Here is a 23,603-nt window from a genome sequence, read left to right on the forward strand (position 1 = left end):
AAAAATTTACAAAATAATTTTTTACTGTTTTCTGCTCTTTAATTAAAGCTTTTCTTGTTAAGAACACTGATTTTTTTTTATTCTGGTGAGACCCCAGGGGACGGGTCTGGATCCACCAGGATTTGGTGGGAAAAGGAGTTAAAGGGGGAGAGAAAGTTATTTTCTCTTCTGTGTAGGATTATTTTCTCTCTCCAGGGAGAGTCTGAGAGGGGGGAAAGAGAAGGAGGGGAGAAGGTGAATTTTTCCTCTCTTTACAGGATTCAAGGAGTTTTGAATCACAGTGATTCCAGGTAACCCAGGGAGGGGAAGCCTGGGAGAGGCAACGGTGGGGGAAAGGGTTTACTTTCCTTGTGTTAAGATCCAGAGGGTCTGGGTCTTGGGGTTCCCCGGGCAAGGGTTTGGGGGGACCAGAGTGTACCAGGCACTGGAATTCCTGGTTGGTGGCTGCGCTACAGGTTCTAAGCTAGTAATCAAGCTTAGGGGAATTCATGCTGGTACCCCATCTTTTGGACGCTAAGGTTCAGAGTGGGGAATTATACCATGACAATAACGATTGTTATTTTTCCTGGTATATGTTTGGGCTTTGTTCCTTTGGAGGAATGATTTATTTTAAAAAGCTGTGAAAGGACCCCAGCAGAGGAAGAAGTCATAATACGTTCTCAGCAATGCTCTTTTCTAACAAAGGCTCTGTGTTGCCGTTACACAACAACACCATTCCAGAGGGAAAAAAATGTCAGCACGCTTACATGAAAGAATAAAAGATGCAAAGTTAGTTTTAAATCTGGAGCATTTTACACAAGTAAGAATTGTAGACCACCCAAGAGGAGAAGGGGAAAATGGCAATGTGTGGGTATGATAACAGGAAATGTGCATCTGTTACATATTTAGGAACTCAAGTGATCAGTACCATGTGAGAAATCACAGGGACAATTAAATTGGGTAGCTCTCTGGCATTAATGTGTGTTACTAATCTAAATACCGCCAAATCATCAGATGGTGTAAATCAGCATAGCTCTGTTGAACTCAATGGAGCCACAGTGAATTAAAACAGCTGAGGAACAAGTCCCATGGTTTCTAATGGAATTCTGACCGTTACTACTTGTTTATATGTGCTGTGGATTATTTTGCAGTACCAATACTGTATTTCAGAGAAAACTTTGTTTAGCCCGTTGATCAGAGTGTTCCATAGGGTAAGAAGCTTGTCTCCACAGGAACAAACTGTAAAATGTATTTGAAAATAAATGGTCTTAGTCGCAGTGGGTATTTCTAAATCACGTACTGGCAACCACCATCTTCGTGAAATGGGGACTATGTCTCCCTCTGGATGTGTTTAACACATTTTGGGTGCTTCCACAAACTAAATAAGGTAATAAAATAATACTCATATTAAGAAGTAGGATCATTTATGATGCTTGTTATACAGAAATCATGTAAAACAGACTGTAAGTAGTAAAGCCCCCACCCATACTTTAAGAATCTGAAAGAACAGGAGAGTTTAAAAACTAAAGAAATATAATGAGAGATTCTTTCCCCCATTTCTTTTCCCTGTGCACTGCTGAAGGGCAGAATCTGGCTGCCTCAGCTCAGGCAAGAATGTGCCCAAACCCTAACAGTGCAGACATGGTGAAAGGGGCAGAGGGCAGGAAAGGAGCAGGGCAGAGTGCAGTTCTATTCCACAAATTCTCAGCCGGTGTGTGATCCCTTAGAACCATATAAATATATCAGGGGGATTAACGTTAGGGAGGGAGAGGAATTATTTAAGTTTAGTACTAATGTAGGCACGAGGACGAATGGGTACAAACTGGATATTAGGAAGTTTAGACTTGAAATTCGACGAAGGTTTCTAACCATTAGGGGAGTGAAGTTCTGGAACAGCCTTCCGAGGGAAGTAGTGGGGGCAAAAGACTTATCTGGCTTTAAGACTAAGCTTGATAAGTATATGGAGGGGATGTTATGATGGGATAGTTTAATTTGGGCAATTGATCTTGGATTATCAGCAGATAAGTCTGCTCAATGGTCTGTGAGGGGATGTTGGATGGGATGGGAACTGAGTTACTGCAGAGAATTCTTTCTTGGGTGCTGGCTGGTGAGTCTTGCCCACATGCTCAGGGTTTAGCTGATCGCCATATTTGGGGTCGGGAAGGAATTTTCCTCCAGGGCGGATTGGCAGGGGCCCTGGAGGTTTTTCGCCTTCCTCTGCAGCGTGGGGCATGGGTCGCTTGCTGGTGGATTCCCTGCAGCTTGAGGTCTTCAAATCTCAATTTTGAGGATTTCAATAACTCAGTCATGGGTTCGGGGTTGTTATAAATGTGTATGGGTAGGGTTTTGTGGCCTGCCTTGTGCAGGAGGTCAGACTAGATGATCATATTGGTCCCTTCTGACCTATGAGTCTATGAGTCTATGAGTCTATATCCAACTGATAGAAATGAGAGTAGCTCCTAGGCTGCTGTAACTTACACCAGGGGTAGTGTCAGAGCTGCTGCAGATTGAGAATTAGGGAGCTTTAATTTGCTCCTTGACTGCACCCTTCCTTTGCTGAGCAGACCTTACAGCAGCAAAAATTCTGGTCCCATGTGTTTCTTTGGCTTTTGAGCCACTGTTAAAACAGATTGGAAACTGATATACCACTTCTTAGATGACACTTCCATGCTGGGGGGGGGGTGTTAGTTTTAAATAAGTACAATGCCATCAATTATAATTAAAAAAACTTATTAAATGCAAGAAAACTAATGACACATTACGTTTGAAATTTTAATTAAAAAACAAAGGTCTTGTTCTTGTGCAGCCTGCGTCAGTGTTAAAACAGTGTAACTCAAATGACATCAATGGAGTCACCTCAAATTACACCAATGTCACTGTCTATGGGTATGTCTACAATAAAGTTAGACACCCCTGGCTGGAACGGACCAGCTGACTCGGGTTGTGAGGCTTGGGCTAAGGGGCTGTTTAATTGTGGTGTAGACATTCTGGCTCAGGCTGCAGCCTGAGCTCTGGGACTCTCACATCATTCAGGGTCCTAGAGCACGTCCGGGATCCAGCCTGAGCATCTACACACAATTAAACAGTCCCTTAGCTCGAGTTCCATGAGCTGGAGTCAGCAGGCAAAGGCCAGATATGGGTTTTAATTGCAGTGTAGACATACCCTAAAACTCCATCATTTTTCAAACAACCTTCTTCAAACCTAATAAAGTACCCACCTCACTGAGGGGTATGTAATGTCTATATTTTAAAACCAAGCTTCTTTTGAGGCATCTCAGAAGAGAAATCTGAACTTTTTTTTCTGTAAAGACTGAAAAACTGGGCCTGATTCTGATCTTACTTCACAAAAGTGTAGCTCCATTGACTTCAGTGGAGGTATCTCCTGATTTACACCAGTAAAACTCCTAAGAAGATTCTGTGGCATTTTTTGTTATGCTTATAGCAGCCCAGGACTTTTATTTTTATAAGCATAGCTAAGAACAAGTATGAAAAATTTAAACACAAAATGTAAAGTTTTTCCAGAAAAATTACAAGATACTGAAAGTATGAGCTTACAATAAAATTATCATCTTAACATCAAGATTGCAATGCTAGAATTATCAAACACATGTCACAGTTTATTCATTGAGAGACTTTGTGTTTTGAACTTCTAGACTGCTGGGCTAAGCAAACTAGAAACTGTTTTCTTTTAAGAAGATAAGCAGCATTACTTAAAAGATCATTAAAAAGGAAAGACAAGGTGACAAGGGACTGTGAGGTGAGAAGAGGATGTGTGTGTGTGTGTGCGCGCGCGTGCGCGCACTCACCAGGAAGAACATTGCTGGAGGAATAGCAGTGGGTTGGGAGTCTGTTGAGCATTAAGCTTTGCTAGTGATGTTATTCTGCACCTAGCAATTAAAGAGATGCTGGCGATGTCTTCACTGCAAGAAAAGGTGGATTGTTGTAGTGGCATAATTTACACACCTGAGCTATCCAGCTGTAAAATCCTACTGGAGACAAGGCTCCTGTAATTTTTACTGTGAGGAAGCCAGGGGAGATCAACACTATATTCTCCCCACCTGCGGCTGACCTCGCCTAGTTTACCTCTATAAAACTACAGTGCCTTGTCTCCAGTAGGATTTTACAGCAAGAGCGAACTCACCTTAGTTGTCACACCTTTTGAAAACACACCTTTTATGGCAGTGAAGACAAAGCCTGTAGATCATTGGCTCAGACACAATGGTACCACTGGAAAAAACAAGAAAACTTTTTAAAAAATGAAAACCCTCAATGGAAAATGTTTTCTGGGAGCGGTCTCCATGTATCAAATTACCCTGACTGCCACGGTGTTCACAATTTTATCATGGTTTTCTGCACCAGTCTAGGGAAAAGTTATAAACACAGGGAATAAATGGATAAAGGGAAGTAAAGGGAAATGTATGAAATGATACTATTCACAATAAACCGACCTTTAAAAAATACTAGATTCATCATGAAAAATGGAAATTTGCTTATTTAAAAGGCTGAAAATGTTGCTTTTTTGTTTTAGCATGGCTCATCAGAAGAGAACACTTTGTTACATCATGGGTGAAAAACCAGACCAGTAAACTATGAGCTGCCATTATTTTTACAGCTGTCACTCCAGGCTGGCCCTGGAAGGGACTTGTATCACAGAAAAAGCATAACAGTAATAGAGCATAATCATGAAGTGCTGGCCTTTCTATGTTATTATTTATTATTATACTAAACCAGTATAACATTGCCATTGCTATATGCTCAATATAATGATAAATTCATCAGATTGTCTTTTTGGGATACTTATATATTATGCATTCAAGATATCAATGATAGCATTATGGTAACTGCAAAACTCAAAGACTATTTGGTTGCCAACCTTCGAATACTTAAAATACAGAAGCAGTGTAGTGATTATTGTATACAAACTCAGAAGTGCATTCATTTAAGTCTTCAGTACATACTTAATCCATGTTTTTTATATATATTTGTTTTTTAGTGAGTGATGGAATAAGCTACATTTGTTTTTGGATGGATTACAGTACATACGAACTGAAAGTTATACCTCCTTGCAAGGATATGAAAAAGGCCCTAAAACAATATTTTTCAAACAGCTGGGCAGCAAAAAGCTTTTGAATGGATCATACTTACAGCAGACCATTAGTTGAATGTGATCAGCATTTCTCCTGCTAAATAATCTGAAGTTAAAGATCTGGAAAAGAGATTTTTGCAGAGATGACCCATTTACAAACTGGACTTAGTCCAGAGACTATAGAGAAAGCCCGTCTGGAACTGAATGAAAACCCAGATGTTTTGCATCAGGATATCCAACAAGTCAGGGACATGATCATCACCAGGCCTGACATTGGGTTTTTACGTACGGATGATGCCTTCATCTTGAGATTTCTCCGAGCCAGAAAGTTTCACCAAACAGATGCCTTCAGACTGCTGGCCCAGTACTTCCAGTACCGCCAGTTAAACCTGGATATGTTCAAGAACTTCAAGGCTGATGATCCTGGGATCAAACGGGCTCTGACTGATGGATTCCCTGGAGTGCTGGAGAAACGTGATCACTACGGCAGGAAGATTCTTCTGCTTTTTGCAGCTAACTGGGATCAGAGTAGGTAAATGTAGATAGTGTACTTATATATTATACACACACAAAACCTGTTCACTGTTAATTAATGACCATATTTTACGCAATGAGATCATTTTGATAAACATGTATTCTAAACATGAGTCCATTTCACTGAAGCCTTCATCTAATGTGATTGTCTATTATTTCTCATACCTTGCCACAGAAGATTTACTATACATCACTTCAAACAGGTAGCTCATATTTTTCCATAATGTTTGCAGGTTTAAGCCAGACAATTGCTTCATGCAGGAGGTACAGTCTCTGAATGATATATTGACAAGAATGGCATCTTAATTTCTACACACTTTGGTGCCTGTGGGTAGGTTAGATATTTGGGAGATACAATCAGGCAAAGGGTATTTTCAGTTCAGCCTATTTCTGCTATAATATGTTACAACCAAAGATCTCTTCCAGCCCCTAAAATAAAATTATATTAAAATTTAATGTGACTATTTAGTCAGCTCTTTCTACCTCTTTGAGGTGGTATAGACATATATGAAAGGGGCAGATCTGGAATGTTCTTCTCACAGTATCTTTCTCTTCTTAAGTCGCTCCCCTGCAGTTCTTCTGCCTGCATGATGAGGTTGAGAAACTTAATAAAATACAGGATTTTAATGCCAACTATAGATTTTCAGTACAGGGTAGCTCAAGCTGCAAAAGCCCAGATTCAAATTTTGAACTTCCCAAAGATTGCACTGTTCTATTCCAGGGATTTGGGATGGCTCATTATAAAGATACGGCCCATAAGCAGTGTAATCTATAGCAGGATTAAGATTTTAACCCCAAAACTCAGTGCTGGTCAGACTCGGGGTTTGTTACTCTTGGGGAAATTCTGTGCCACTTTGCCATGCAGAATTCATGGCACACACAGATTTTCTTGCTTCCCTGTGGAAAAATGACTTTTTGCTGAGGAAGCAAAGGCAAGTCACAAGAACGGTCATGTGCTTTCCCCAGCAGCATGGGTGCCTGGAGCACCTGGTAGAGCGTGAAATCACTGCAGGGGGGGCACTTTGGGGCAGGCCTGACCCTTGCACTGTGTCAGGGTTGGGTGCAGCCAAGTACGTGTCACTAAGGTGGTGGAGGGGGGTGGCTGCAGGGTGATTTCCTACCTCCATTCAGCCAGTGGCCTATGCTTCCCACTGCCAGGCTGGAGCCTCCACACTTATTTACTGACCATAAAATTTGCAGAATTTTAAAATATTGTATGCAGATTTTTTTGTTTTTTGGGTGCAGTTATCTCAAGAGTAAAAGTATGTCTTTCAAACTCAGGAATTAGTAGGCAAGTCTAGAGCTGTGCCTGTGTTTTATTTTTGAAGGATTCTTGGACATGTTTTTTAACCCATATGTTATCATGTACGGAAAACTCAGATGTATGTGTCATTTGCCTTTGCATGTGTAAATTCAGGATAAATACACTCAGTTATCTTATTCTGCATGTGCAAAAGTAGTTTGTTCACTTTGGGTGACACCTTGGCCCAAGTGAAGTCAATGTCAAAACTCCCATTGACTTAAATGGGACTAGGATTTCACCCTCCATGAAATGTGTACATTTTTGGCCAATATTTGTAAAGCTGAGTTTTTGCCAGAAAACAGACACCCTTCTACCCACTCTCCAAAACAGCTATTGGCCAAATATGTGCTGCCATGCTCAGTCTCTTTCAAGCAGGTTTATTCTCGTAACACAAGCAAATAAACGAACAGTAAATAGTTTTTAACTAACTCTTTTGTCTCAGGCTTCAGGGACCCACAGGTCTCCAGCACCCTGCTCCTGGCAGCTTCCTAATTCTAGTCAGCTCAGTTCCCTTCCTGGAGCAGTAGACCCAGGTCTGCCTCCCTCAGCACCTAGCCCCTTGCTCTAGGCATTCACCACAGAAGTTAGTTCTGCTCCAGCATGGCTTTCCTTCCCCTAGGCACACCATATTCCAGTACCTCTCTCCCCTCTCTGGCTAGCCTCTAGCCCCCTTTAGCTGATTGGATTGGGCTCACGTGCTTTGATACAGGGGAGATAGGCCCAGTCTACTCAGAGAGACCAGCTACCCTGGGACTCATCAGAGCAAAGCTGAAAAGACAGATGAATGAACGTATATCTTGACTGAATACAAGATATCAGCTTTTGAGGCCAGGAACATTTGGGCTGCATTGGTTGAATTAAGGGATTTAAGTATGCAGCGCTAGCCTTAGGTTTCTGAGAGCCCTTAGTAGAAAGGATTCATAAGAGTCACCTGCTCCATCAGCCCTTGCTCTGGGCAAGCTGGAGATACCATCAGCCAAGCTCACTCACTGATATCTTGAAAGAAAACTGATTCTCGCCAGATCTCAGTTAGACTTTGCTGAAATTCGGAGAGTGGTGCACTTCCTCTTTCTCTATATATCATATGTTTAAAAATGATCAAAGCAACCCTACACTCAAAAATAATTTAATTCTGAAAAAAGAAGCCTTACCTTTTGCGGAGGGGATTCTGTGACTACCTATAGGTTGTTCTGATAATAGGGGAAATACATCATCTTTTCCAAAGAGCAAGGAATGTTTGGAATTACAAAGCATGGGATAACTTCTACAGATAATATCGTCTATGGTGAGTCCTATCCCTGTATCAACCCTACAATGGGGTCAGGGCATAGTGGATGCTGAGTGTTACTATATGGCCTGGGGGAGGATTCTTTTCCTTTCCTGACCTCAGCAGAGCTTGCAAGTGCACCTGAGCTCTACAATATGGGCAAGATTCATTCCCTAAATAAATACAGGGGTTCACTTCACTTTATATACCACCATTCTGGGAACAGAATTCAGTGGACTGTATATTACATTTAGGGACAGGAAGTGGTGAACACAATGTCTAATTAAAGCAACAAGGAAGAAGAATGTTATTATCCAGATTAGATTTTGGCTAGGATAGTGAGTCAGACAATACATAGTTGAGAAAATTGCCATAGGAGAATCTTATATGACCACAAGATGTCAGCAACTTGGTTTTCCATCTCATCTGAAAGATAACATCGATACCTGCACAGTGCCTGCTGCCATTATACTGGGCCAATGGTTCAGTACTGACACAAATGGAAGGATTTGGCCTCCTGAATCTTTCTTCATTCCCATTCACAGAGGGTTAAATCTTCCTTCTCTTTAATGTGAGTGAATCCAGAATAAGGCAGAGTGTGAATTTAAATCAGATTAACTACTCCTGATTAACTCAGCATGTGGATGCTTTTATTTGGAATGGAGTTAGGAATTGTTAATAAGGAATAGCTATTCCAGGGTAACCCTCCAGGTAGAAAAGCCCTAAATCATAATTTAGACAGTATAACCCCACCTAAAATTTGCTATAATTTATAAACTCAGTTCCAGAGGAGACATTCTCTGAAGTGACATTTACTTTTTTAATATTCCTTATAATGCAGTGGGTGTGTGGATCACATGTATGGGTGAATGGAATAGTTTGGAAACCTTTTAGATTCATAGACTTTAGGGTTAGAAGAGACCATTGTAATCATCTAGCCTAACCTCTTACATTAAACAGGTCATAGATTTTTATCAAGTGATTCCTGCATCAAGCCCATAACTTCTGGTTGTGCCAGAATGTATCTTTTAGAAAGACATCCAATCTTAATTTAAAGACTTCAAGTGGTGGAAAATCCGCCATGTCCCTAGGTAAGTTGCTTCAGTGGTTAATTACTCTTACTGTTTAAAATGTGCATTGCATTTCTAGTCTGAATTTCTCTAGCTAAGGTTTCCAGACACTGGATCTTTTTATGGTTTTGTCTGCTAGATTAAAGAGTCCTCTACTGTCAGAAATGTTCTCCACATATAGATACTTTTATACGATGATCAAGTCATCTCTTAACCTACTGTTTGATAAACTAAATAGATTGACCTTCTTTAGTCTATCACTCTAAAGCAGGTTTTCCAGATCTCTAATAATTTTATAAAAGCAGCAAAGAATTCTGTGGCACCTTATAGACTAACAGACGTTTTGGAGCATGAGCTTTCGTGGGTGAATACCCACTTCGTCAGATGACGAAGTGGGTATTCACCCACGAAAGCTCATGCTCCAAAACGTCTGTTAGTCTATAGGGTGCCACAGAATTCTTTGAAGCTTTTACAGATCCAGACTAACATGGCTACCCCTCTGATACTTAATAATTTTATAGCTTTTTTCACTACCCTTTCCAATTTCTCAAAGTCTTTTTTAAAGTGTGGACACCAGATCTAGACACAATATTCCAGCAATGGTCTCACTAATGCTGTATAATGTGGTAATAAGACTTCCCTTATTCTACTTGATATTCCCCTGCTTATACATCCAAGAATTGCATTTGCTATCTTAGCCACCACATCACACTGCAAGTTAATGTTCAGTTCACATCCTCTTCTGAGACACTGCTTTCCAAAATATAGTCTCCCATCCAATAACTGTAAATGTGTGTTTCTAAAGTAAGTCCCCCTGCCCTATAGACTGCTCTGAAGAAGTGACTGGTCCTTTTCATTATTTACCACTTCACCAATTTTTATGTCATCTGCAAACTCTACCAGCAACGATCTTATGTTTTCTTCCAGATCATTGATAAAGATGTTGAATACCATATGATTTTGGGACCCCACTAGAGACCTCCTCCTCCCCCCCAATGAATGTCAATTCCCTAGTTACAATTACTTTTTGAGATCTATCAGTTAGCCAGTTTTTAATCCATTTTATATGTGCTGCATTGATTTTGTATAGCATAATTTTTTAATTAGAATGTTTTGCAGAATTAAGTCAAATGTTTACAGAAGAATACATATCATTACAGTTCCTTCATCAACCAAACTAGTAATTTAATCAAAATCAAGGTAGCCCAACCCACTGCTTCACCAATGAATCCAATATGAAATAGAAACGTTTAAAAGATTCGAATACAATAACTAGTTTCCTTTTAAAATGTCTTCCCTTACTTGCAGTTGGATTTCAGAAGACCTTTACTAGTTGATTCAGCCATCTCTGGCTTTGGTACTGCTATTGCTACTGCTAATATATTTAACTTGCACTCAGGACTGCTATATGGGTTTCACTGGGAGTTTTGGGTGCATGAATAATGCAGGATCAGACTTTATAACTCTCCCAACTGCTCCTCTGATTCAAGATATTTCTTTCAAAAACGTGCATCCAGGATGAAATCCTTCCCAGTGTAGAGAGCCAGGACAAGAACTATGCACCATGTAAGTCTCATTTAAAGCCTTTGGGGCATAAGTGGAATATTAGTGATGCATCAGTCCCTTATAATGTTATGGAAATAGGGTTGTTCTGTTTTTGTTTTGTTTTTTCATTCTTTATAGTTGGACTGTTTGTATTACAGAATATGTCATGTGACTTCAACAGATATTGTTGAAGAGTCAGGGGGAAAATGCATTTCCGTACCAGCTGCTGCTCATCAATTCTCTTCTATTAACCCAAAAGTCTTAAGTGCCAGACACTTATCATTCTGTGTGAAAGTGTATGGAGAGTTTCAAAAGGACAAAAATTACTCCAACATAGCAGTGGAACAGCAGCTATATTTTGTTTTAAAGGATTACGATAAAGTAAGTTATGTACATGGTGAGAATATTCATGATGATGTAATTATGAGGATATTATCATCACTAGATCCTCTTAGTATGACTGAATATATTTTAGATGCTGATTACTGTAATATATTTGGAGGATAGCCTCAGTTGTTTAACAGAATACCAAGGAATAAATGCTTGCTGAGATTGACTTATAATTGCTGCCAAACTACAGCAATAACTCAGACTCATAGTTGTTTAATATGAAAAATTATTGCTAAGATACAACCAACCATAGTATCAAAATGATTTTTACTAAGAGAGTCTTTGTCTTTGGTTAGGAAGTGACATACAACATAGCAAAACCTGTTTAGATGGTACAGTGACCAAGAACCTGGTTATAGATAATCAAATGAATTAATTAGTTTAAAATGATGACATTTCATGGGGTGGAAAAGGAGAGAGAGATTTAAGCAGAATAATAATTTCAGGCAGTGACGTGTGGAAAAAGAATGATGGATCAGACACAGAGGACATGAGATAGCTCGGTCCCAAAATTGTTTAATTCAACCATAGGAGACAAGTGAACTCACTTCCTATCAAAATAAGAAAGACAGGTCCCTAGAAGATCGTGCAAGGAGGGTACCAGTTTGGGGCAGGACTATCGAGGGAATGAGAAAGGTGAGATGACCTGTGAGTCCTGGACTCAGAAACCCAGGAAAGAGGAGGAAAGGTTGCTGCTGGGGAAAAGGACAAAGAGGCTAATGTTGAAAAGTGAAATAGGATTGACTGAGGGGGAAAGCACCAGATGGGTTGGAAGTCAAACATGTGAAGAGTGAGAGGAAAGGTACTGGCAGGAAGGGGTGATTCTGGGACTGAGACTGAGATTTGTGAGGGAAGGCCCAGGGAGATGAGGCAGGTGGGTGATAGGGCTGTCCTCGTGGGGTAAGAGGAGCCAAAGAAGCTAACTACATGAGAACTGAAAAGAGGGATATGGAAATTAGAGGAAAGGTGACTTCTGTGTCATGTGCCCCTTTGTGAAAAAAGAAGCCAAACAAAACCCAGGAGTTACGCAAGAAGAAAAGAGATTAAATGGACATGTACACACCCATGCTGGGATTTGCTGCATTCCACAGTTTTAGCCCAAGTGTTTTCATTTACATCAACTGCAAATGGCCCCTATAGACCAAAACTCTCTGTGTGTGTGAATGAGTGTCTGTGTGTGTGAGAGAGAGAATGAATAAGGGTGATTTTAAACAAGAAGGTGGGGGGAGTGCTGGTTTTACATTACTGGAAAATGACCATAATCCTACCAGGTCTGGAAAAGCCAGTTTTAAGACCAGATTCTTCCAGAGGCGTGTTGCCAAAGCCCCCTATATCAATAGAATATAACTGAGATCACACCAGTACTTATTTTATCTGGATTCTTTGTCTCTTTGGATGTTTGGAAATAATCTTGGGAATAATCAGAAGCTGTGTATTTTTTATTGTATATGGTAGCTCCTTCAGCTCCTATAAGCAGCAGTTTAAGATGTGTTCAGTCAGAATATTCCTTTTTTTTTTTTGGTTAGAACTTTGTGCATATCAAGTTTTGCAAATACTAGATATTCGGATCATCTTTTAATTTATCAACCTAATTAAAATAGTTAAAACATCTTCACTTGTTATTTGAGGAATAGCTTGCATGGGGGGTGGGAGGGTGGGGAAGAGTTCTCCAGTTAGATAGCTAATAAAATTTACACATTAGAAGTTTTATAAATGAGTGGAGAGAGAGAGACAGAGACAGATTCTTTAAATATGATTGAAATTATAAAATTTTAATCTATTTCTTAATATAGGCAAAATGTATCCTAAGGCCATCACTTATTTATTGTGCTTTCCTTTGAACTTGGAGCCTCAATATCAATTATATTTTACAAAATAAGAGTCACTTCTTCTACAACAATCCTGTGAAGTACTGAATTTCCTCAACTTCCAGTAATTTGTAAGACTGACTAAGTAATATTTCAAAACTGCTGATGTTAGAAAGTTGTAACATGACAGTATTTTGCAAAGGGTCTTTCTGGGATGAACAAGGTGATTCTGAAAACATTACTGGATATACAGGGTGTGAGTAGTTTGGAGGAGAATGAGGTGACTTATAATTTACCAAATGGCCTCTAAAAATCCAATAAGTAAGAGAGACAGAGGAGGAGCAAGAGGGGAAAGAATGAGAAAAAAGTAATTCCAATAAGTCAATGTTATCAAAAACCAATCCTGAATGTTGATAGGTGACAGCTTTGGTATATGACATCTTGCTTTTCAAGATTAATAAGTATATAGGGATTAACATACCTGTGTATATGGGTGGGCACTGTAAAAAGGAGGTTGAGCAGTAATCACATTAATCAGAATAAGAGTTTCCAAAGCACCAAAGAGCGGAAAGTGGAAAATGCAAGTTGAGGACTGGAAACTCTGTCTACAACTAAATTCTATCTGTGCTCACAAGGTCGATATTTTTAATAAGCGCAGAGAGCATAGTGACAATAAGAGAGAATTGCCTTTTCCATCATCCCAAAATGAATTTCAGAAAAATCATAGAGGGCACATTTGTAGCCGGGGTCATAATACAACACAGCCAGATACCTACCTGCTGGAATAGACCATTTAACTATCTATTTTCCGATCATGCTGAGTACAGTTGCCTCAGCAGAGGTTGATTTTCAAAGGAACAGGTAGAGCAAAGTGTAAGAATCTTTGTCAGTGTTTTCTCCTTCTTGAAACACAACACCATTATTCCATTGAAGTTGAGATGTGACTGAAGCAGGTATGTGCATGTGTTTACACATAGACCTGACTATCATTCATACAGCAGTATAAATCACATCTCCAAAGTAGCCATTGTATATAAGATTAGTAACAAATTGTTTTCAAATAACCAAGCATTTACATAACTGTCCACAATATATCTTTATAGCCATAATGATATACCAGGTCCAAATTCAGGATCTGTTTGTCTACTCATTTACACTGGTGTAAATCAGAAATAGCTGCATTGATGTCAATAGCATTACAGTGGCATACTTTTAAAAAGCATAAAATATGGATTTAGTGTACATGAGAAATCATAACTGCTCTTCAGAGTGAATCAATATCTTTCCCACTTCACCCATGCCCACCTCCCAAAATAATAACTTGCAAGTTACCAAGTAGCCTATAAAATAAATTGGAACCTCATGCCCTTGCTTCTTCTTTTATCCAATACTGTTTCATTTATTGAGTTCCAAATTCTTCCAGTGAAGAGATACAAATGGTGCCTGCTCCTTTTATGTTCATGTCAATGTCCCTTTCCCCCACCACAAGGTCAAATTCATGTAACTCCACTGAGCTACTCCTAATTTACATTGAAGTGAGAGGAGAAACAGGTCCTTCATGTGCACAACTTAGGTGCCTTGTCTGAGTTCAGAACAACACTGATAGCTTTGAATGATCATCTCAGTGCAATGCAAATGTTTGTTACACTTACCTAATTGAGTTGATTACCATGCAGCTTGTTCCATGAAAATTAGTTACATCCCCAATACCACTTCTGATAGGGCCAGCCCACAACATTTTGGCCCTGAGGCGGGAAGCTAAAAAGGCACCCTCATGCCCCCTCACTTGGCCCAAACCTTTGAAAGGTCTCAATTCTGCCTTCTTCCTGTTCTACTCCTCTCATTGTACTGCTCTGCTACCTACCCCAATAAAGGAGAACTAACAACTTAAAATGCCTTGTTCAAAAATTTTAAGTAATACTTAACTTTCAAACACCTGAACAGCAAATGTAACTTTTCTTGTCTGCATAGTAAACACTGGGATTTTTCTCTGTTTGAATAACCAAAGTGGTGCTTTCTGTGCCTTCTTGGTTGCAAAGATTTGAACTGCTTCCTGAAGGTCCACAGTCTGGGCCACCAGTCTCTCCTGTGTCATTGTGGAGCGTAGATGTGTTTTTATTAACTTTAGCTTGGAGAAGCTGCATTCTCCACTGGCAACTGTTACAGGAAATGTTAGAAGTATGCACAGAGCAACAAAAGCATTTGGAAAGAGGATGGTCATCTTATTTGTGTACATATATTCCTGAACAGCCTTTGGAGTTGATCCTGCTAAAATGTATTTTAAAAGGGCTTTCAGTTCATCGTCTAAATCACTCATATCAATATCGCTCATGTCATCATGTGTCAACACTGTCTCTAGTGCCCTACAGTGCTGGTGTAGGTCTTCTTCAGGTATAGCGAGGAGTTTTGGAATATCATACAACCTCCCAAATATACTGCTGTGTTCCTTGAGCTGTATGAAATGTTCAACTGATTGTATTACATACCTGGTTAAAGAATTCAACTTTGAATTGTTGTTTGGGGTCTCTTATGGGGATTATCCGGTGCCTCATAATCAAAAAGTCTTCTTCTTCGGTGACTCTTGTATTCTTGAATGGGTGGGAAAATAGCTTCAGTGTGAAGTTCCTCTGCCAACTTCTGTGCACTCTTCAGAACATTTTGAAATCCCTCATCTGACCGGTAAGACTGTAGATATGACTCTGCTTTGTCCAGTTGTTCCATTGCTCCAGCTGTATCAAGGTCCACACTTTGGAGTCTCTTACTTACAACATTTATTTCTAACAGTATCATGCCACAACACTAAGCCACACTGAAATTTGAAGTTATGTATGGTTCTGGTGATTCCATTTCCCTCTGCCACTGTTCTCCCATGAAAGTTCCTGTCATGGCAATATCCTCCATAATGGCAACTATGGCATCATCTGTCTTCCCAATTTGGTGTTTGATAGGCTTTAACACCTCCACTCGACTTTTCCATCTTATGGCAGTAGGTGGTTTCAGTGTCAGAGATGATGTTACCAGATGTTCCTTCAAAATTTGCCATTGATGAGTTGATGCAGAGAAAAATACACAAATGCTTTGAATTACATTAAAAAATTCAGCAGCTTCACTAGAAGCTGATGCTGCTTCACTGATCACCAAGTTCAATGAATAAGAACTGGAGGGGACAAAAAAAGTTCGAGGGTTTAACTCTCGGATCTGTGTCTGAACTCCTCTGTCCTTTCCTCTCATGTTGGCACCATTATCGTAACCCTGACCTCTCATGTCAGATATCGCCAATTCCTGTATCTTCCAGCTTTTTAAGAAGCACATTTGTCATACCAGCTCCTGTAGTATCATCAATGTCAATAAATTCTAGAAAATACTCTGACAGTCACTATTGCAGGGAGATTTTCACTAGGTTCTGTTGTTACAAAATGCACCACTAAAGTCATTTGTTCCGTATGGCTGATGTCAGGTGTACAGTCCAGAATAACAGAGTAATATCTTGCTGACTTCAGATCTGCCACAATCTTCTGTTTGACTTGTTGCATGTACTGTTATCTCTTTTTTAATCGTTTTTCAAGGTAGATGGTGTGTGTACATTTCTTGGGTGGTGACTCTTCTTAGAGGTCCTGGAAGAACAGCATCAACTCAGCCATCAGCTCCACATTTTAAGGAAGTTTCATTTTTTGGCACATACAGCTGATCTGAAGTGCCACACATGCTAGGTTTTGTGTAGCAAGCATTCTCACATGGCATTGAGCTTTTTCAGAACTTTTGCCAGTAAAGAGACTGATGCAATCTTCTCTTGATGTTGACCATCTATGGTGGCCTTAACTTAATCCCATCTCAAGTTTTCCACCTATGAAATGCTCTCTGGTGATTTGCTGCCTTCTATGGCATGCCAGTTTCTAGCCAGATTTTTCCAGTCCTTTGTTTTTGTAGAACCCAATGTGGCTGGAACATTAGACTGGAAGAGTTTTACAACAAATCAGTATGCAGCATTCTGGTTTTTGAGTACATAAGCCATGGCTCTCCATTTGTCACCATTGGGGATTTCATCAGTATGTGTTGGGGAACATGACATTTTACAACTTGCTGTGGCCTGCAGTGCAAGGAGTCCCTCAGACTACTGCTCAAGTGGTCCCAGTCTTGATCATCTAGATTAAAGAAACTAAACTCAACAGCAGCTGTTTTTCACCTCCACACACTGTTCTTGATCTACTATTTTCTTCGAGATGTGCATGGTTAATCCATTGAGATGGAGATATGTATGCGCAGTAGCTGCAGGTCACCTGCACTCTAACTAGGAAGATCAGGGCATCTCTCACCATCACATCCTCCTGGGGCGAAGGTTCACCGTGATTGTGTGTCTATGTATCTCAGGAGAGCTCCTTCCTGCTTAGACAGAAAGCTTCTTTGCTTTCTTTCTTTTTTCCGAATGCTGCCCCAGAGGAGTTTTTTCATTCATCATGACTGGTATTCTGGCCAGCTATAGTGGCTCTCATACTCAGTTGAAGTGGACAATAAGCAAGTTGGATAGCACGGCCTGAGTGAGGGAAGATATCACTGTTTAAGGGCGTAACGGGTCTACTATTCACTGACTGCCTGTCTCCTCAAGTGTGGTCAGGGAAGCAGCAGTAACACGGAATCTCCTGAAAGCTGATGTTAATCAGTCCGGCTCCTGGGGGTGCTAGAGAGGTACATAAGAGGCTCCTCTTCTCTCTCTCCTGCAGCTCCTGTGCTTTTCTGTTTTCCTCTTGTTGTCAAGAGGTGTGTGTCAGATGTACGGTGTGGTGCTCTGCTCTCTCCTGTTGGTATCACTCGACTGCGCTGCGTGGTTCCTCTGGTGCTGCCCCAGCTTGCGCAGCTAGCTGACACAGCAGACCGAAGAGACCCACAATGACCACAGAGTCTAGTAGGTACGAGAGGACGTCGGCCGGTTTTGCCATTGGATACAATATAGTTCCTGTAGGTTTCTTAGCTAATTCGGGCATCTACCAGGTACCCACGGTCATGGACTCGGCTCAGGTCGGCGGGAACTTTCCACTGCCCTAGGCGGACAAAGACATCGCCCCAGGGATACATTCTTATAACAGGTACAAACAAGTTACCATCTCCTCTGACGTATTGAGGTGCAACCCTCTACATGCAAGGTACCCCCTTACATAGTCAGGTGTGCTCTCACTTGTATTTGGTTGAACAAAACACTCTATCCATCATATTACCTTTTTGCCCTGTATTGGGATGGGTCGTCCTGTTCCTTGTTATCTGTGTGGAATGTGCAAGTATGTGAATGTTCTGATCTCTAGTGTTCAGTACCTTTTAGGTACGGTATCTCCTTGCAGCATCAGCCCTTTCCCTGCCAGCCTCTGTGAGCAGAGCCTGCCTCTGGCTCACAGCCTCACTTTGCTTTATGATAGCAAAGTCTTGACCATTTCTTTAGTTCAGGCCTTACGCCTCATACCAGGCCTCTGATATCAAAGTTTATGTCTTAGGGCCTCCTCTTACTACACCTCTCACCTTTTCTCCTGCCTGCGTGTTATGTCTCTTGTGCCCTCCTTCCTCCAGCACAGCACTCCACCATCTCTGTGCATCTAGAGCAGAGAGAATACATATGCATCAGCAGCAGACAACATTTTCTACACTCTGGGTCCTAGTGGTGCCCCTCAACAGTCTGGCCCTGAGGTGACCGCCTCAGTTCACTTCATGGTAAGGCCAGCCATGACTTCTGATGTGCATTCCAATATCTTACCAAAGAGCAGAATTCAATAAATACTGAATAGCAGTAGTGCAAATGCATTACACAGTTCAGTGCATGAGTTCAAAAAATAAGCAGGCAGAAGACGAAGTTAAACCCTTGCTCCTGGATGACTGCCAGGGAAATATTACATGTAAAAGAATAAAATCCACTAACCTTGAAGATGTTGTCTTCACTTAATTCTCCTTCTCCATCCACTTTCAACAAGAAATGTGTGAATAACTGATTTTTCAGTGTTCCGATCAAACCAAAAACTTGGAAAAATTTCATTACAAGTCCAACAAAATAGTTCATTGAATCCAAACCAAAATGTTTTATAGCACTTTCAAGGTCTTTAAAACGTATTTTAAAAACAAAATTGAACTGGAATTTAAAACAAAAAGTCCATTTGAACTGAAAAATCCAAATGTTTCATTTAAAAAGTGTCAAAATGAAATGTTTCAACTTTGTCAGGATTTTTTTTCCCAGCTGCAACAATACTATAAATTCCCCACAAATCTGTGAAATGTTTCAGTCGACCCAAATCTGCATTTTTGACAAAAAAAAGTTTTGGCTGAAAATTTTCACCCACCTTTAATTCTACCTTTAATTCTTTCCCTTTCTTTCCCCCTCCAACCTGTCTTGTTTTCTCCATTTTGTTTATTTTATCTTCTTTCTCAGTCTTCTTTCTCATCTCTCTCTCTTTAACCTGAACGATTCATTATAGTATCTTCCCATTTTATTCCTCTGGCTCTTCCTTTCTTCTGTTCCTTGCTCTCCAATTCTGTTATCCCCTCTTCTGATGTATCTTTCTGATTGTTCCCTCCAGGTACCTGTTTTTCAACATGGACTTTCCCTCTTCCTCCACTCCCACCCCTTTTCCCTCTATACCTCTGATCCTGACCTATCCTCCTAGAAACAGCTTCTTAAGATTTTTGAATATGAAAGATTTGTGAATATGGTTTCCTGGGCCAAATCTTAATACTCGGTTGTGTAAGTGCAAACAGGAGCAAAATAGTTTAAGCTCATAAAGAAAATAGTCTTCTCTAAAATCTTTCTTCAAAATATTCCTCAAAACTCATTTCAAAGCTGTAATAAAAAGGAGTAAGCTCTGATCCAACAGAAAAACTATAGAAAATTGCTTCATTTTTCAGTTTCTCATTCCAATCCAAGTGATTTCTTAGCCACCCACTGCAATTTAAATTCAGTTTCACTTTGTTAAAACCCTTCATTTTCTTTGGATGGAAGGGTGCTTGCAATTCTAGGCAGGAAATATTGGGTGGAAATTTGAGGATGCCCTAGATAGGATGAATGAGTGAAAAAACAAGAAATGAATGCCTAACATCTTCCTATTATTCTCTACTGATACACATCTCTCTCACACACACACATACTTATTTTTCTTCAGTGAACGCTTTCTACAGCTCATTTAAAACATAATTCATTGGTGCAGCAACATTCAAACTATTTGGTGATTTACTCTAAAAACAGTGATAACTCCACATCAAAACCCAGTATGTCCTTTATTAGATAGACACACAGTACCTGATGTGTCTATCATTGCAGGTTTATTTCTAGCAGATGCTTTAGGCTGAAGAGGGGGCCTTTCCCCCCAGTTTTTAGATAAAAGCATTTAGGTTGGATTATTTTAGTTCAGACAGAAGCTTTTGAAAAGGATAAATCAATGAAGTGCTTTGAGTAAAGAACGTGAAGATTATGTCAGTAGACTGTGTATCTAAAAGTGCTGTAGGATACCTTGTATTTAAAGATGCTTTATGAAACCAAATTCTCTTCCAGTATCTAGTTCCCAGTTCTTTAATATTTTCTATGTGCTTTATGCATCTCTCATGCTTGAAAAATGCAACCATTGAGGATAGCTTGGATGTTAAGTTATTCGCTATAGTCATCATTTCCCACACTTAGGTCCATATCCTCTAAGGTCCATAAATACCTTTGAGGATGAACTTTAGTGCTCACAGCCTGCTGCACACCTCCAAAGATGATAACTACAAGACCCCTGTTGCTCTCAGTATCTAGTAAGTGCATTACACTGGTTTAGGACCTTGTAACAGGGAAGCACTCACCTCTCACGTGTGCCCCCTTCTGCTTCGGTGTGTTTGCTGTCTTTCGGTTCTGGTGACCCCTGTCAGTGGTTTCTCAGGTGTTTTTTCAGTGACTCAGCCCTCCGGCTGAGCCACACACACTATCTGTATATGAATCAGAACAGACCCCTTCCAGGGTATATAGTCCACCAGGGGGCTCTCTCAGTACCCCTTGGTTGGTGTTTCACTAGCCCTCCATGGGCTCAGTCTTTAAGTACTCCTGGCCCTGGTATGGAGCTATACCTGCAGGGCTTCCTCCCTGGAGACACTACTTTCCTGCAGCCCTTCCTTAGGCTCACTTAGTCCCAGCAGCCAGCCAGGAGCACCTTTGTTGCTCCCCCAGTCCCTGCTGGCACTGAGCTGTCTGTGGTCCTGTGGCTCTTTCAGCCATCCAGGAACACAGTCCTCTCTTCTGTAGCTCCAGGCAGCAACTGACTGCTGCTCTGTTCTGCAGTTTCTTTTATATAGCCTGGTTGTGCCCTGATTGGCTGCTTTCTGCAGCCTCTCTAATTGGCTGCTTCTACACAACCACTCTAGGGTGGTTGGAGGACTTCTCTTCTGCTACTTCCTGGAATGGGGTGTAGGAGGATGCTAAGGCCTCCAGCAAGGGGCTTCTAGGCCTAGTCCACCCTATCACACACCTCTCCCCTCAGACAGGATTGGGGTGGGGTTCTATTGCTGTCTTCTGCCCTGCTTTAACAGGGTCTTCTCCTTCCCAGACTTCTGTCTGGAGAGCTTTTTTCTCTGTCCTTTTGCCCCTTTAGTCAGGGTCTATTCTCATAGACTCATAGACTCATAAGTCAGAAGGGACCAACATTCTCCCAGGTCTCTCTCACCTAGAGAGCATTTAAGGGTCCTTTGCCTCCGGGACTTCGGGGTCTTTGCACGCCACAGCTCATCCATCCCTGAATGCCGAGCCTCCACTTCTGTCCTGAGGTAATATGCCAGATGGAGCAGGCATTATTTCTCCTCCTTAGCAAACTGGAAATCCATGACCAGCTGTTCTCTCTGTCACCTGAGATCCTCCACTTCACTCTCAAGCCATTCAGTTAACTCATCAATACTTAGGCAGGAACTCATCGAGCTGGCCTGATCTACCTTTTTCTCTTTTCCCTTTTGCTAACCTGTTCACTGTGAGGTACAGCCTGGGTTCTCACCATAACTGGCTGACCTTGAAAATCTGTCTGGGTCCCAACTATGTCCCGCTGCTCCTGGGATTCTGTCTGGGTTCCCACACTATCCGTCTGTACTCAGGGCCCCTAAATTCAGGGTAAGGTGTCAGTGAAGGCGGGGGCTGTGGGGAAGTGGCCCAGGGAGCTGAAGGCAGTTTTGCTAAAGGAGCAGAGTGGCATGTGGCTACTATTCTTAGGGTCCTTGGGCTCGGACCAGAAGGAGTGGGTGGGCCTGTGTTTTCCCTCTTTCCCCCGGCCACTGCTGAAGGGCCTACAATTGTACAGCAACATACCCAGAGAATGGAGAGCTGGGGCCAGAACAAAGTAAGAGGGTGAAACCATTGCTTACAGGGAGGAAGCCTTGAGAGTACAGCCTGATACTGGGGCCAGGACTGGTTTAAAGACCTCAGACATACCTGACCAGAGTGGGGTGCTCACAAGAGGTGGGTGACCTATATGCAGCTCTCTAATAATACAGTGTTCAAATTGTTGTGAGAGGACGATAGGATGCAGGGTGTGTCTGTGCATCCCACTATGTGCTTAGTCATTTTGCAGTTCAGAATCTATAGTCAGACAATGTTTCAAGAAATAGTCCTCCAAAGTAATCAACACTGATTTGCTGGCATTTCCCAAAAGAAGGAGATTCCAGGAATTAAATTAAAGCATTTGTGCACAAGTATGTTGAGAAGAATGACATGCAGGAGAGGTGAGGGAGAAGGGAAATTACGTGTGCACTTTTTATCTTCAGAGGTATTTTTATTTCCATGATGGGGGAAGTGATCTCGCTATCTGTGGCCTTTAAAGTCCAGATCCTGTCCATTGTCTGAAATCTGTCTACATCTTCATGTGGGGGAATCCCAGGGATTGTGTGACCAGCCCTGTGCCACTTGCTCCAAGCCTCCCAGACACAGCATAGGGGGCATGGTGGAGTGTGACTGGGGGCAGGAAGCATGGCCAAAGCACCACTGTGCTGTGGCTATCCCTGACTGTTAATGGTGCCTTTGGGACCATTGCATCCAGGAGTAGTTTGCCGGTATAAACCTACTCTCCCCTTTATTTCCCCTCCCTCCCCCAGCTACACTGGAGCACTGCTTTGGTGCAGCCCTGAGATTTTTAAATATACTTATTGGAATACTCTCAGGGCTGTTAATCTGGAAATATTGCCTGTCTCACAATGCCACTGGGGTCGGTCTGAAATATACATTGTTTACTGCGCCTTCCCATTCAATGATACAAGAATCAAGTAAGGCTGTAAATTCTGAAGCTTTTATTTACCATGCTTTGGCAAAGTGCAGAATGTGTAAGCAGGGAAGTGATATATAGACAACAGCCAAGAGTAAAGTAAAATATAAACAGATATAAACATGGAATATAAATATAGTTATATCCAAACTCTTATAGTGACAGCCATACACAAATAAGTGGTTGCCTATTGTGTTATACTTATAAAGGGGCTGTAGAGTAATGCTGGCAAGGCTGTGGTCATTGACCAATGAGCCAGTTTCAAACATTTATTATTAACTTTATTTAATTATATCACAGTAGCATTTAGGTGATCCAATCGAGATCACAGTCCCATTGTGCTAGGCACTGTGCAACCCACAGTAAGAGACTGTCCCTGCCTA

The 23,603-nt window shown here is 41.1% G+C and overlaps 2 protein-coding genes across 2 annotated transcripts in view; one reads left to right on the forward strand and one right to left on the reverse strand.

The window, feature by feature from the left end:
- The window catches only part of ASPH (aspartate beta-hydroxylase), a 522,004-nt gene that overhangs the window by 169,263 nt on the left and 329,138 nt on the right, over positions 1-23,603 (reverse strand). The gene's annotated exons all lie outside the window — the stretch shown is intronic.
- The window catches only part of CLVS1 (clavesin 1), a 141,313-nt gene that overhangs the window by 10,035 nt on the left and 107,675 nt on the right, over positions 1-23,603 (forward strand). Inside the window, exon 2 of the mRNA XM_032768997.2 lies at positions 4,973-5,597. Within this exon, the coding sequence (XP_032624888.1) occupies positions 5,209-5,597 (389 nt within the window). The 5' untranslated portion in view covers positions 4,973-5,208. The remainder of the gene's footprint in view (positions 1-4,972; positions 5,598-23,603) is intronic.

Source organism: Chelonoidis abingdonii, chromosome 2 (genome assembly GCF_003597395.2).
Source record: "Chelonoidis abingdonii isolate Lonesome George chromosome 2, CheloAbing_2.0, whole genome shotgun sequence".
In the NCBI taxonomy this organism is placed as follows: domain Eukaryota; kingdom Metazoa; phylum Chordata; order Testudines; family Testudinidae; genus Chelonoidis; species Chelonoidis abingdonii.